The sequence below is a fragment of the Oxyura jamaicensis genome, chromosome 9, assembly GCF_011077185.1.
Source record: "Oxyura jamaicensis isolate SHBP4307 breed ruddy duck chromosome 9, BPBGC_Ojam_1.0, whole genome shotgun sequence".
Taxonomy (NCBI): domain Eukaryota; kingdom Metazoa; phylum Chordata; class Aves; order Anseriformes; family Anatidae; genus Oxyura; species Oxyura jamaicensis.
The window spans coordinates 15,316,781-15,331,858 of NC_048901.1; the positions used below are offsets into that span (position 1 = coordinate 15,316,781).

General features: G+C 47.7%; 1 protein-coding gene across 7 annotated transcripts in view; it reads right to left on the reverse strand.

Moving 5' to 3' along the window:
- The window catches only part of LPP (LIM domain containing preferred translocation partner in lipoma), a 312,873-nt gene that overhangs the window by 169,097 nt on the left and 128,698 nt on the right, over positions 1 to 15,078 (reverse strand). For all 7 annotated transcript variants that reach the window (XM_035334161.1, XM_035334162.1, XM_035334163.1 and 4 more), the window contains one exon: positions 14,423 to 14,532. In XM_035334161.1, the coding sequence (XP_035190052.1) occupies positions 14,423 to 14,532 (110 nt within the window). The remainder of the gene's footprint in view (positions 1 to 14,422; positions 14,533 to 15,078) is intronic.

Here is a 15,078-nt window from a genome sequence, read left to right on the forward strand (position 1 = left end):
GATGGCATCCACTCTACCTACGAGAAGAGACTGTGAGAAATTTTAACCAGGAAGAAGTGATTCAGTCTTGATACACTTCAGACTGCTATTTGGGTTTGTTTTTTTCTCGCTTTGCACTTTCTCCAACAATACCACTGCCAGAGGCAAAATCCTTTTCAGAAACACACCCTTGCTACCCCATCTCCCTCACTGTACGATTTCCCAGAATTTATTTTTTCCAAGGTTGCAGAAGCCATCTAAAGCACAAAAAGCCACTGCAGTGGCAAAAAGATGCGTCCTCGAGGGCATATATCAGGAAAATGAAGCACCCAGAAGCTGAGCTGCTGTGACTGTTCTCCCCTGAGCCCAAAGACAAGTGCAAACATTTTGTTTCAAATTCTCCAATGTAAATTAAAACAGCTCGAAGAGGCTGCCCCACCAAGCACGCACATGCTGACAAGAGCTGACTACAGCATTTGGGACGAGGAGGGTCTCGGATGCTTGATTGATGCAAAATTGCTGTTCCAGGCACCAAGGAGGGGCTGGAAAAGTAGTCTTGCCCTTTAAAAACAGACAGATTGAGTCTTTTGAAACAAATCTGAAATGATGGAAGATTTCAGCAGATGTGACCGCAGTGATTTCACCAGACGTGATTGTATCACGGATCTAATAGAAAAGAACTTCCCTGCTGTTCCATCAGGCTGAAGCCAGGCCTGAAATATCCTTTTTAGTCTTTTGATGACATCAAGGATAAAAGCCAAAGGGAAGTTAGGTTTTGATTTATTTTTTCCCCTGCTCTTTCTATTTTAAGTCACAGAATAGTTTTACCTGGTTTATGTTTCTGAATATTAGCCGGACCAAAGAAAAACACTTCAAAAGTTTGAAGTGGGCTGTTCAAAGGTATCGCTTTGTGTCTCTCTGACACAGCTGTCATTTAACGGAGTGACGTTTCTAGGACTCCAGACACTTCTGAAGATACGGAGGCAGGTGGGTCTGCCTGCACCCCACCTAAAAAGGGGGGTTCGGGTGCCATTGACCACGCAGCACCAGTCCCCTTGCTGCCCCAGCAGCGTTCAACCTACGTGTCAAATGCCTCCCATCAGCAAAGATCATGTCAGTAGCAAACGACAGGAGATGCTGCAGGGTAAAGGGGGCTGCCCTCGTACGATCCAGGCACAGCTCCATCCCACTCTGATGGCACGGGTCTGGGGCAGCCACGGTCCCACTTGCAGTTTCTCCACGCATGTAAAATGTAAATAGCTCTGGGTACCTTCAGGGTTTATTTTCTCTCCGAAGCAACACGGTGTTGTAAAGAACTACACAGTTTATAGCGGGGGTAAAGGAACAAGGAGAGAAAAGGAGTTATTTGTTAGCATTGCTAGGAGACATCTTGCAAAATCTTAAAACAAACAAACAAAAAAAAAAACAAACAAACAAAAAAAAACAATTTATAACCTTGCTGTTGTGTAGGAGGCTTACAAGAAGGACAAATAATAAAAAAAAAAAAAAAGAGAAGAAGAAAGCAAGAAACTAGAAGGTATTGGTCTCAAAGCAACACAAATGAGGTATCTCGTCACACAGCGAGCTGCTAAGCTGCAGAGCTACTTTTGCTGCACGACACCGTGGTTGCTATGAGTTTATGTGGATTTCAAAAGCAGCTCAAGAAACACGTGGACCAAAACTCTACCATGATACCTCAGAAAAAATATAAAGAATACTCTGTGCTTCCTTGCCTATTACATTTCTGTCTGGCCACGCACTATCGACCCTCGCTGATCCGATTTGGCTCTTCATAGACATTCACACGTCCATCAAGCCTCCACTCATGCTTTCTATCTGCCAGCTGTCACCACCCTGGAGTCACTCCGTCTGCTGGTGGGAACACGTCAGTCTCTGCAGGTTAATAACTGATTATTGCCTCAGTGCCAGGGCTTTGACCAACACCTGGAAACCCACTTCTTCCCTCCTTGTAGCTGAGATGACAGAAAATGCAGTCAATTGCACTCAGCCTCCTGGGACCCATATATGAAGGAGAGCAAAGACTTCATTGCCATTATGAATCTGTATTACACTGAAGTTTTTATATTTCCCTAGAGACCTGTCTGATAGGCTCTGCTCACATATCATAGTTAGAAACATCCCTGTCCCAAGGACCTTATCAGATACCAGCCCTGGAAAGGGAATACAGGCAGAGGGCTGGAAGCGAGGAGCTGAAGATGCACCTAGCTGGGCAGCAAGAAACTCAAACAAGCTCCTTCTGGCCACCTGATGAAGACTAATCCACTGGGCCAAAACAAATCCTTAATGGGCATCTCATTCTCTGCATTTGCTGTCCCAGTCCTGACAAAACAAGCCAGATGATGACAAACCACAATCCAAGCCATCAAATCGCCTGCAATTTCACTGCAGGATCATCCTGACTTCACTTGATCTGAGCTGGATCTGAGCTGCCACCATGTCGAGTGCTGACTTGTGGGCCAGAGGCCCTTCCACCACCATTTAACAAGCCACTGCCCTCTGTGCATCCTGAGAGGGGATCCGATCCCAAACCCTGCACCTTGGCTCTGCTCAGGGGCGGAATACCACCTGTCGGTGTCCCCAGGCTGGAGATGCCAACTCAGAGGTGCTGTGCTGCCTGCCACCCCCGGGCCCCACCTGCTCTGCTCCAGGACGACGTTATCCAGCCCCCTGCTCCCAGCATCACAGACACCTTTACTTAGGGCATTCAAACCTGCAGCAGGCCTTTTTGGGTTTCTAACCACTTGCTTTTGCTCATGGAAGGAAGTCCTGGAGATTTCAACATTGGCTAAGTAATGCTTTCAAGGTTGCAGCACCACTAAAAAGAAACAGCGAAATGGCACATGCCATTTAGTCAAGAGGAGGATCTTCACACTGTGAGCCAGCTAGCACACAAGGAACAGACACCATGATCCTCAAGCACATGAAAGCCACAGGATGGATTTGATAAGGAACAGTCCAGGGATGAAGGGAGAGGAGTCCCACCAGCTGACATCTGCCAGAGCAGCAGAGCCGACAGTCCTGATAGTTTGCTTACCATGTCTGATCAAAAGCTTTGGAAGTCTTGTCTGTGTTAAGTGCTACCAGATGCAAAATCAGCAGCAAGATGAGAAGTGTATTAATAAACTAAGGAGGCACATAAAGTTATTTGAAAGCTGAATGGGAAAGATGGGGAGGGAAGGGGGAGAATAAAACCAGTTTATTTTTCCATTAAGGCAATTTAATATTCTCCGGGTGGAGTTACAATCACTCGTCCTTGGGAATTAAATTGAATTAGCAAAATGTTCTTGTTCATCAGCAGAATATACAATATAAAGTGGAATATATCAATTATTTACTTATGTCTTCTGCAGGATGAAGCTACTTCTCTGTTCACAGGGCAAGAAGAGTTGGCCATGAAATCCTTTTGACCCAGCGTGACTTTCAGTGCCCGTAACTAACTTTACGGCAGCAGGGAATGTATACTTTTTCCTTTAATTAATGTAATTGTATTAGGACTCGTTATTGATAATTATGGTGGTTGCTAAAAGTTTCCCCTTTCTTTGCTCACTCCCCCGCCAACTTAAGATCTGCTCCAATATTGTCACAAATTAATGTTTAATTAGCCATCTAGCAGAATTGATGTTCCCCACAGAATATGGCTGCTTGCAGAAAAACTGAGAACTAAGAGGAGATATTGGATATTTCATCATCTGCCTCCAATGGGAACCATAACCGAAGAGTTACCAATTACCCCAATGCAGTTCCAAAGTTCAATCAATAACAGAAACCAAATAGCTCATGAGGTGTCTGCTGCAGCAAAGGACGGCCTTTCCACTGACTCACGTTACATGGAAGTTACGTTTATATAAGATCCCAGGGCCATGTCCAAGAGCAGAGACTCCCTTAACCTCCACATCCTGGCCAAGTCGTAATCTTCCTCTTTCCTTTTCTGGCGTAAGAGAAGAGGGAAGAGGAGGATGCCTCCAACTGCACAGGACGTGTCTGACAAGCCACGAATTACACACGCCTACATGCACACATCTGTTGTCCAAGGCACTGCCTGAGCAAACCCAGCAGCCACAAGAGGAGGTGAGGACACTCTCTTGCCATGTTCCCCTGGAGCAGAGTGGCTTTTGCACTCCATTTTGTCTCCTCCTCATGAAGACTATGACAGCTCCTGAAGCTCTTTTAAACTGTTAAGTGAACTACGCCATCAAACATGAGCAGGCTGAAAACCGTGAGGGGCAAGAAAAAAAAAAGCGTTTTTGACAAGATTTATCTTGGATGGTTTTCCACGCAAGGCTTTCCGAATGGAAGCCACATGTTGGAAATTCACCTCCTAGAGCCAGCGTTGGAAGCCCCACCGCTGGAGTACGGCACCCAAAGATGCAACAGCCAGGGAGCTCACCTCGGGGGCGGTGGGCAAGCCATGCCAGCCAGCCCCCATCCCAGGACTCATGGTCCAGAGGGAGAAACACCAAACGCCAGCTCCTTCCTGGTGTTGTGCAATCGTGTGGCAAGGGAGGCTGAAGATTAGTGATTCCTCTTCTTTCAACACTTCTGGCAAGTCTGACGCTGAAATACCGTGTCCAGGTTGGAAGGCAGTGTTTTGAAAACTTGAGAGACTCCCCAGAAAAGCAGAAACAGCTGACAATGAGACACGTACAGAGCTCACTTGGTTTCACTTATAAAGGAGACCAAGTAGCTCGATAGCTATACCTAACCAGCTTTGCAGAATGAGAATGCCGGATCCCACACGACTGCCCCATCTAGCAAAACAGAACAACGTGCAGCAGCCAGGAGGCTGAAGCCAGACCGATTCTGGCTAAAATAAAAGAGATATTCACTTTATGCCTAATAGTGCAGGTAATTAAATACTAGAACCAACTTCCAAGATTTCTTCATCTCTTGGTGTCTGCTGATGGAGCCTGGGCACCTTTGGTCTCTCCAGGTGACCGGGTGAGGCTGTGATGTGCAACAGGCAGAGGGACACAGCTGGCAATTTAATGGCTCTGCCTGGCCCCCAGATCCGCGGAGGTGAGAAAGTGAAGGCGCTGCTGTGCTTGCAAAGATCTGCTGAAATCACTTTGTATTTGTACCACTTTAACTGGAAATTAAATTTACATGAACAAACTCTATCCCACACAAGACTGTATATTGTGACAGTTAAATGAAGAGCTTTTAAAAAGGGACACGTCTCAGGCAATTTTAATCAAAAAAGATAGGTTTTGTTAAAGCTACCAATTTCAGAAAATTAAGGTTGACTAAAACTGTTTTTAAAAACTCCTTTTGGAATTTAATCACATGTTGGAAACCCATATGCAGCTGCTTGTGTCACCTGCAAAAAGACTGTATACAACATAAGCTTATGCTTAATTTTACACGTGTGCTGAAGTTCTATCAACTTCAATGAAGTTTCAGCACACAGTTGAGCTTCTCTGAATTTGAGAAAGCATTCCTGAACACGGGCTGTGAAGCTGTTATGAAATCACCACCAAAAAAAAACAAAAAAAAATTAAAAAATGGCCATTTAATTTTCACAGCCTGAATAAACTCCAAGTGCAGAAGTTAAACATATAACATTTCTGAGTTTGTTTGCTTGTTTTGCTGGAATAGGAAGGGGTACATGCCAAAAGGTTTGCAAGGATTCAAGAATCTCCCAGAGAACCTGGCAAGATGTCAGGAAAATGGATGTATAAAACTACATGAAAGTGGATGGCTCGGGTTTGGCTTTCTCAGAACTGAGTCAAGTTAAAAAATTTACTATATGTCTCTCAAAGCTGAGAATGGGAAAGCCTGGACTCTGCCTCAGTACACATGCTTAGGGCAGAGGATGGGTGCTGGCTCGGAGGACAGCCTGTTGCAGTCCACCAGCAGCCTCAGGTAAGCCTCAGCCGGGCACACCCTTCAGGGCTTATACACTGCGGAAGGTCCTCACCTTCAAGAAGTTGGCTGTCTCCTTTTCTAAACCACTAGGCCTGCATTTCCATTCCCTTGAAGGCTGCAAGATGTGTGTCTAGTACTTGATTTGGCTAAATGACCACAGGTTTTCTTTCTTTTTTAACCACAAAGTCCTGTTCACACACCTTACCTTCCAGACTTTTCCGAAGAACCTCGGGAGAAGAAAAAGTACCTGAATTATAAAAAAACATGAACTGCCCAGAGACCATAAAACCTTGCAAAGAGAACTCTCAGTATGCAGCTCTTTCCTACACATGAGCTCCGAGGTTTGTTCTGGTACTGCCAACATGCAGATAAATGAATTAAAGTTGGTTTTTGTTTTTTCATTAAGAATTCATGCCTGGAAACAGATATGCATCAGAAATCATGATTTCTACAGTATACATTAGGCCACAGGAAAGTATCTCTTAACTCTGTTTCTGCTTGGAGCCAATACAGCCATAGAAGCCAAATGGCATTTACCTCAGCGCAGAAAACACATCCTCTGTCTAATTTTCTAGATTTCTAGACATCTTCTGTCTAGATTTCTAGATGCAATTTTAGCACCTGCTGCATGCTGCTCCCAGTGGGCAGCCCTGCCATCAGCCACGGGAAGTGCTGACACCCAAACACCTGCACAGACCCCAGCAGTGACATCTTTGGGGAAAACACGGAGCTGTATTGCCGGGCTGAGCACGGTGAATTTGCAGAGCCCGGTATGGGGACAGCAGGTCACGAGCAAGGGGAATAACTGAGCTGAAGATGAAAGCTAGACCTGGGATGCGACAAGACATGAGGCTGTTTCCATGGCAAAACAGAGATGCGGAAACGACGAGATGGAGAGGGAAGGAAGGAGCTGTAGGTCGGGGCTGCTGAATGAGAGAAGCCTGTGCAGCACCTCCGACTGAGTCCTTGCTCGCTTGCTTGAGCAACACTTGGAGCTGCTGCAGCCTTCCCAAACATTTCTACTTTTACTTCTCACACAACTAAAAACAAAGCCCTACAAGCATTCTGTGATGTTTTCCAGATGCTCTTTCTTACCTGTGCATTAGAGCTAATCAATATCCTGCATTTTCATCAGCAGATCATGACGGAAGAATATAGTTGTGGGGAATGGTCCTCAAAGATAGAATTTAATGGCAGTAAACATGTAAAATCATCCCTGCCTTTCTGTTCTGGAACAAATCCCTCCAGCTCTGGCGGCAACATTTCTCATTGTTATTTCTACCACCTCTCAGCTTGCTCAGTCACTGTGCCACACACTCCTCGCAGAGACAACAAAATCACCTGGCATCGCAACCGAAGCCTTGTTTTTCACCAGTGATAGAAACTAAAAAATGGACAGGAGCCTGCATTTGAGCCACTTCCATTCTTGGTGACTAGATGCACTCGCATCATCACCATATCCACGTCTCTCTACTGCCGGGCAAAATTTACTCCTAAAATAGGATGAAGTTTGCCCTACACTTTGAACTACTCTAGGGCTGCAAAACTGAATTTAGCCAGACAAGAAGTATATATGCATTTCCTTTCAACTTGTTTGACCAAAGCTTACTTCACTAACCCAAAATACTGTACTACTTAAAGCATCAAAACCAAGGTGGGAATCTGACTTCTGCCTGCTGTGTCACGTCCCAGCCTACCACCATGACCAAGCTTCATGGAAAGACTTTGTCTTTTTAAACCACATCTTCCAACCCCAGCCAGCTTCACAGAAAAGGCAAAATAATTTGTCTCCGCTGCAATTTTTAGAATTCCTTCTTGCTACTGACAGTTTGTTTGTCTTAGTCTCGCCGCTGCATGACAGTTCCCTAACGCAACACAGCCTACCCAGGATTTGACATCAGAGCAACCAATCCTGCAAAAGATCTTTCCTAGGACTTCCTAATCCAATAGAAAATGTGAATAGCACTCAGAAATGAGAAGAATGGGAATGTCTTCAATACTGATCATGTTATCTCACGCTCTTCCACCACTTAGCTCATCGGCTACAATGGAAGAATTCCCACGTCTTCGTTACCTATTTTCCCTGTGTTTAAATAATTCTACCTTGGATACAATGATGTTTTTGCTTCCCTTTGTCTGTCACAGCCAGGCACTAGCTCAGTCTGACAGGACCAAATTGTCTCCTTTCTCTGCATGCTCTCCCTGTCTCCCGTATTACTTACCCCATTCAGGTCCCCATTACCCACAGGAGGATAACCCAGGTCATGGATTAACCTCTCTGCAGGTGCAGGCACTGGACCTGACTGTTGCCAGCAGGGTGACAGTGTCCCACAAAGAGATGTACCCTCACGAGCCAGGACGAGCCCACCAGGGCTTGTAGCCTCGGGCACAGTCCCAGGGGTCCCACAGCCACACTGCTTGGACCACTTGCGTAACACCGCCTCGAGTCTTAACCTGGGATGGTTTTAGCCTGTCGATCTCTGAACATCACAATCGGCAGTCTTTCTGACCTTTCTGTTTCCCATTACAACCTTTTAGATGGGCCCATGCCCTTATTTACATGTGATCTGTATTAGCTTCTGCTTTCTTCTGCTCCCTCACCTCATTACCCGTCGCATGGCAGATTACCAAAAGCTGCTTCTGTTCCTTCTCTGAGAGCGTTTCACAGCCCCGTCGCAACCCTCCTCCTCCCAGGGAACGCACGAGTGTGCACCAGCACAGGTCCTGGCACATCCTGCCTGCTCTGTTACTATATTAAACAATAACATAACAAATACATTAAATAACGCAGTAATAACCATGATGAAAATAATGAGAACAGTTAACTGTTTGGATCCTTGCTTCCTTTGTAGTCCTTGCCGAGAGGTTTAGCTATTAAGGGCTGTATTGCATTATAGCATTGCCAAGATATTAATAGCCAGGGAGAGAGATGAATGGCAGCCTTACGCTGTACAATTAAAACTTTTCCAGTTCACCCTTTCAGTAAAATTTGTGGTTTATAATAAGCATCTTTGTCTATTCTGAAGAGAGTAAGGATTGGAAAGTTACATAGATGGGAACAGAGGTTCATTAAAGATTTAAAATAGAATGTGGTTTGGCATTGTAAAACAAACATGCGTATAAGATGGGTTACATCAAGAGCTGACTGAAAGACATGCTCAGTGTTCCTTTTCTCTTGTGATCCTGGATTTACTGGTCATGCTACCCACAGAAAGGATAAAAAAGCAGCAGGGATAAAATGTGCTTGCTTGTTCCCCAAGAACATGGAGGTTTGCTCTATATCCCTGCTCATTATGCATTTCTCATAGCGTGTGTGTGCATATATATACGTGTAGGTATATGACAAAAACACATGCAATTTCATATACCATGCATTCAAATATTCATCAGCAGAAAGGCTTAGAATTACTGATTTTTCTTACCTCAGTGCCCAGAGACCTCTATAACAGAGCAAACACACATCGACCTGTAGGGAGCCGGTGAGCATTTACACATGCAGAGAGCATACATGTTATTTGTTCAAGTCTAATTCAGAACACAGCCCGTTCCCGTTTCTCAAACACACAAGGACGGCAGAAGGAGGGAGACAGATCAAAAGCATTCCTGCAAAGCCAAGGTTTGAGTAAGAGGGTTAACATTACCAGGTAATTTATTTATACTGTTGGACACGGCTTCAATTTAGATAAAAGGCTGTTACTTATCACCCGGATTTTAATAAATCACATTAAGAGTCCCAGAAATCTGCAAAAGCGGGCTCTCAAACGGAAAGCCGTACACACAGACCACGGTTTTATTTACAGAGCTACCGGGAGCGACCGCTCCTCGCCAGAGCCCGCGAGGCAGGCAGCTAGAGCTGCGCGGCGCTACGGATGCTCCTCGCCAGCGAGCACCTAAACCCGGGCCAATAATCCCGATGATTAACAAAATCTAGCACTAGAGGGAGGCTGAACACACTTTCTGCTCTCTTTGGCCTTTTTGGCTTCTCCAGCCATTCAAAGGAAGGCGATTTCAAGCCAGGCCAGCATGCCGGCAGAGCCCAGCCGCAGAGATGCTCTATTAAAGGCAGCACCCCCTGTTGGCAAAACCCGCGCCCTTCTTTCCCCAGTGGTTCCTCAACGCATGCACCCAAAACCGACAAATACACAAATTCCTCTGTAGTGGGCGAGTTGGAGCCCAGGAAGAGGCAGAAGCAGCAGCAGCACTCGCCCAGGGGCCGGCAGGAGGCGAAATGCCGAGCCACAAGGATGGGGCTGGCTGCTCACGCCCGGCACACGTTGCCACCAGCTCCCAAGGCTGGCTCCTGGAGAAGGGCTCTCCTCTGAACAGCCTGGCGGAGGATGGCATGCATGTCTTCAGACCACGTTCTGTTACTTCTCCTCCCCAAACTCCCCCAGTGAATTTCCCGTGTATCCCTACAGCTCATACCAGGGCAGGTGGCAGGCTGCTCTGCGACCCGAACGTGCCGAGAGCTGGCGCCTTGGCTTTTGCTTGACACTGCACCCCACGCAGGCAGCACGTCTGATCGCTTCTTCACTCCAAACCCCATCCTCAAGCCCTTCTGCACGTCCCCTTTGCCATATCCCAAGTTCCGTCTGGCCTCAGCAGAGGATGGTGTTTATTCATTAAGTCGTGGTTTTCACAGAGCCGAGGCGGTGTGATGCAGCCAACAATTGCTCTGGGATGCAGGAGATGTGGGCACTATTTTTAGCCTGCTGCTGGCCAGCCTGGTGACCCAGGCAAATCACTTTCCCTGCTTCAGCTTCCTTATCAGACAGAGACTGGTATTTCTTTTGTGAAGTGCTCTGCGGCCTGTCAATAAAACATGCTGATAACGGCCCGGGGCTGTTGGGAAAGAGGTGATCTCCCGGCTGAGCACCGTCCGTGCTACGGTAACAGCTTGGGTCCCAAATTAAAATCAGACCCGGGCCGCAGACACAGCACCTGGGGGCAATTAGCAGAGATTCGGAGACGCGTGTTTTACCGAGGTAGCCCTTGGCGGGTCTGCAGCTTGGGGTCACAGCTGCTCGCAGCCACCCAGCTCCTGCCCCAACAGCTCCCGTGGGTGCTGGAAAGCTGCAGGGCACCGTGTGAGCCTCTGCGGGACAGCCCCAGCCCTCCGCCACCCCAAATGCCCCGAGGAATCTTCAGGATGCCCCCTGCAGGGTCCGGCCTCCCTCGGGATCGGACTGCAGGGTGGGGACTGGCTGTTCACATCACGCCGTGCGGTCTCATCCCAAGCAGCCCTGCTTGGCCAGGAAGGAACCAACGGCGGGTGCCGTCAGCAAGGGTCCTGCTGGGAGCAACACCGGGCACTTGGAGAGGTTTCCTGTAAGGCTTGCTCACATTTGCTTTCCTTCAGAATGCCTTTTTGAGACGAGAAGGCAAAAAGAAAAAAAGAAAAAAACAACTCCCTCCCTCCCAGATCTATCTATTTCCCTTTGACAAACAGTGATTTCATTTTTCTTCCCGTCCAGGATTTTTTTTTCTCCTTTTTTTTTTTTTCTTTTAAACTGAGCACAAGCCAACGTGGCAAAAAGCTCTTTGCTTATGTCCTTATTTGTCAAACACGCCACCGCCGCACCCTCACCACCATTCTGGGAACAAGCCCTTGCCTCCGCTGCCTGACTTCAGCCGAAGGGGAACTTCCCAACACAACTGGCCCCCAGCTCCAACACGCTGCTTTTTTAAAATAAACATTTCCTTTTCTTTTATTATCATTTTTTTTCAAAGTGTTACAGTTAATAAGAAAAGAGTCAAAATTTCCTTCCCCTTTTCTCTTGCCCTGCTGTGAATCTGAACGTGAGCTAGATGAGAAACAGAAATTACAGGAAAATGCCAAGTTGTTTCATGGCCCACTCCTCCTTTGATTTCAGCCAGTGTAGGCATCTAGAGGGAAGTTAGATACTAAAGTACCTTTTTGGATCTGATCCTAAGTGGTCAGCTCCACTGTCCAAACAGAGATCCAGAGATAAATAGGCCTATGAAAACCGGGCATTATTATTTTAACTGCTACTCCATAAACTCCAACTTAAACTGTAATAATCTGTGCAGCTTGTAGCTGTCTGCTAACAGTAATGCATGAAATGATAATAAACTAAACATATATCTATCTGCTGCTGCCCTCATCAACTTAACACCTAGTATAAAAACTTTACCTGGAGCCCCAGTGCACATTTTTCACGAGCTGTCAGCGGCACGAAACCCTCTGCCATACAATTTCTGCTGTAAAGGGGCTGCTTTGCTGGAGATCAGCTTCCAGCAGCGGAGCAGACCTGGAGGGCTTGCAGCGAGCCCCAGGAGCAGATCCTTAGACCTGCCCCACACTCAGCAATGGGGTTGTCTGCTCTGGCCTATGCATTTAAGGGAGGGGGAGCAGAACTGAAGTGGCCTGGTGTCAGAGCAGAGCCAGGTTTAGCTTGGAGCCCGGTCTAACACACACCCCAGAGAGTGTTGCCTTTGTGCTGTGATGTCCCAAGGGACGTGCAAACACCGTCAGGGTATGGAGAAGGGTGAGGACAGCCACCACTCCATCTGTCCCTTCAGCAGGGGAAGCTCTGCCTGCGGTCACATTCAATACCCAAAGGCATCGAACAGTTTTCTCTGGTGCCACTTGCCCTTTTCCCTCCTCATCTCCCAGGCCTTACTTCTCACATCGCTGTGGATTTTGCTATTCCTGCAAGATAAGGACTGCTACTCCTGCTCACCTTGCAACACAAGATCCTGCCAGATCCTGATTTTGCACTGGCTTAGGCCTGTTCCCAACGTATTTAACTGAGGATGAAAGGGAAAGGAAAGGGGAAAAGGAGCTAAGAGCAGACTAAAGGCGGGGATCTGTGTCTGCTGGGTGCACCTGGCCTTGGTGACACACAGGACTGCAGGGATGCAGCCCCAGGCTTGCTTTCCTCCCGACAGGCTGCCATGCGAAGGAATCCTGATCTAACCAGATCCCTGCCAAAATCGAGGCTGTTAACGCAGCCCCAGCCCTGGCTTTCCAAAGGCAGAGGGAAATGGTGTGACAAATAACAATTTCATGAGCTCAGTGGGGAAGAGCCAGACCGTCTGGTGGTTGTACCAACAGGCGAGTTTCAGTGAGAGCCCCGTGCTGCTGTGGCACATCTTCGGACAGTCGGAGGATTGAGGCGCGAGGATCACAAGACACAAACCCCTTCCAAAACATGTGGTGAGGTTTCCTCCTTGCAAAAGCCCTTCCCAGGCCATGGCTGGATCTGGAGAAGCCCAGAGGCACCACCACAGCCTCCTCCCATTGCACGGGGAGCCGAGCTCTGCCCCGTGGCAGGCGCCTGCTGAGCTGCTGTTTCCCAGCACCCCGGCTCCCAGGAGGACCACACTTCTTGGAGAGATAAGAGGCAGAACAACACTTGCTGGGGAATTACTTCATTCCCCCAAGGCTGGGAAAAGCCATGCTCCTCACTTGGCTAATGTCTCCGATGGTTGCAGCCTTTCCTGGCAGTGGGAAACATAATTGTCATTAACCCCTTCCCTCTCCAAGGGTGCTGAAACCATCACGGGAACATGCTTAGACTTTTTGATAGCATCCGAACATCTTGGTACAGGCAAGAGATCACAAGAAGCCCATGAAGGAGGGAAACATTCTCTTTTTATAAAGGCACAAGGTGGATGAATTGACTCTGGAGTTTGTGGCGGGGTGAGGAACAAAGTCAGACCTCTTGAATCCTGTTTAATGCTTGCCCACCTGGCTGCTGCCAGGCTCAGCTCCGTCGAGGGACACAGCACTACCACCACCTTCCTGCGTCATCAAGGGCAGCTCCAAAGGCCACAGACACCTGGATACACAACTGACCAGTCTCAAACCCAGATCATGCTGCCTTTGCCCTCACCACTGCTCCCACAAGGCTCTTTCAGACCTTTGCAGCCCCGGTGCTTAAAAACTTGCTGAGCACCAGCACGGAGGTACTCTGGGCAAGCTCAGTGCCTTCTGCTCCTGCCTGACCTAGCACAGCAGTACCTGGCACTCAGGTGGGACGGCGATGTCTGCACAAAGGTGGTCATACCTCCTGATCACACAGGCCATGCTGCCGCCTCATGCAGCTTAGAAGTTGTGCTTTCCCCCAGATGGCAAATCTGGAGGATTCAACCTAGCAAAAATGAGGTGGAAAGGGTCCCAGTGACAACACTGGAGCCCGAGCCAGGGCTTATTTGCTTCATTTAATTTTAGGCATCTAAACAAAGCACTTTCAGGATCAGATTACTGCCCTAAGGTCTCTCCACAGAAGGAGGTGGCCCTTCCAGAAAACAATTCATTCTGGGAAGGTTTCACTCCCATCCACTATCACAAGGACGTAACGCAATTAGTTTTCTAATTCAAGCCGGATGGGAAAAATCCTTTAATAGCCCAGCAAGTTTTGAATGGAAATATTCCCTGCTTGGGAAACAGAGCTTGCTAAAGCTGACTTGGTTGTTCCTGACACATGATCTCAAACCCCAGCACTCTGCCACCTTGTTTTATTAGTGTCCACTTATTTCCACAGCCCCTTTGGCTCAGTTCTGTACTCACAATAAAATTCTTGTTTCTTACCTGCACGTTGAAAGTAACGTCATCCAGAGGGGGCGGTGGCGGAAAGGCACCTTGTGATGTGATACTCCCGAGGTCATCGACAGGAGGTGGGGGTGGAGGAAGGAAGTCTCCTAGGAGAAAAAGAGCAAGAGAACTTAAGACTCATCACAGAGCACCCAGCATTTTCCTGAATCATTTCAGAACGTCTCTCTGCTGCCCAGAGAGAAAGCAGGTAGGTAGACAGAGATGGGGGGTGGACCGAGTATCTGGAGACTGGGTCCTGGGATGATTCGTGTGATGCTCACAGCTCTGCCACTGCTTTTATGGCAGCCAACACATCATTTAACCATTGAATACTCAACTGCATCCCTCGCTGCTCCAGGAGATGGCTGTGACAGCTCAGGAATACTTGCAGATTGCTTAGAGGTCCTCGGGACCTACAGCAGCAGGAGACTTGCCACAGCCTGAAGGCAGCAGCCCCCAGCTCCTCAGACCGCAACTCACATCTCCTTTAAATGTGCTGCAGGAGGCTGCAGAACTTGCACTACCGAATGCCCCACATCCAACCTTGCAACAGATCCCAAACTGTTCATTCCCTTCCTGTGCCAAATTATGCCAGCTCTTTTTGGTCATTCTAAAGACTGTATCAGGTGCTGACTACGCGTCAGGACTCCTGC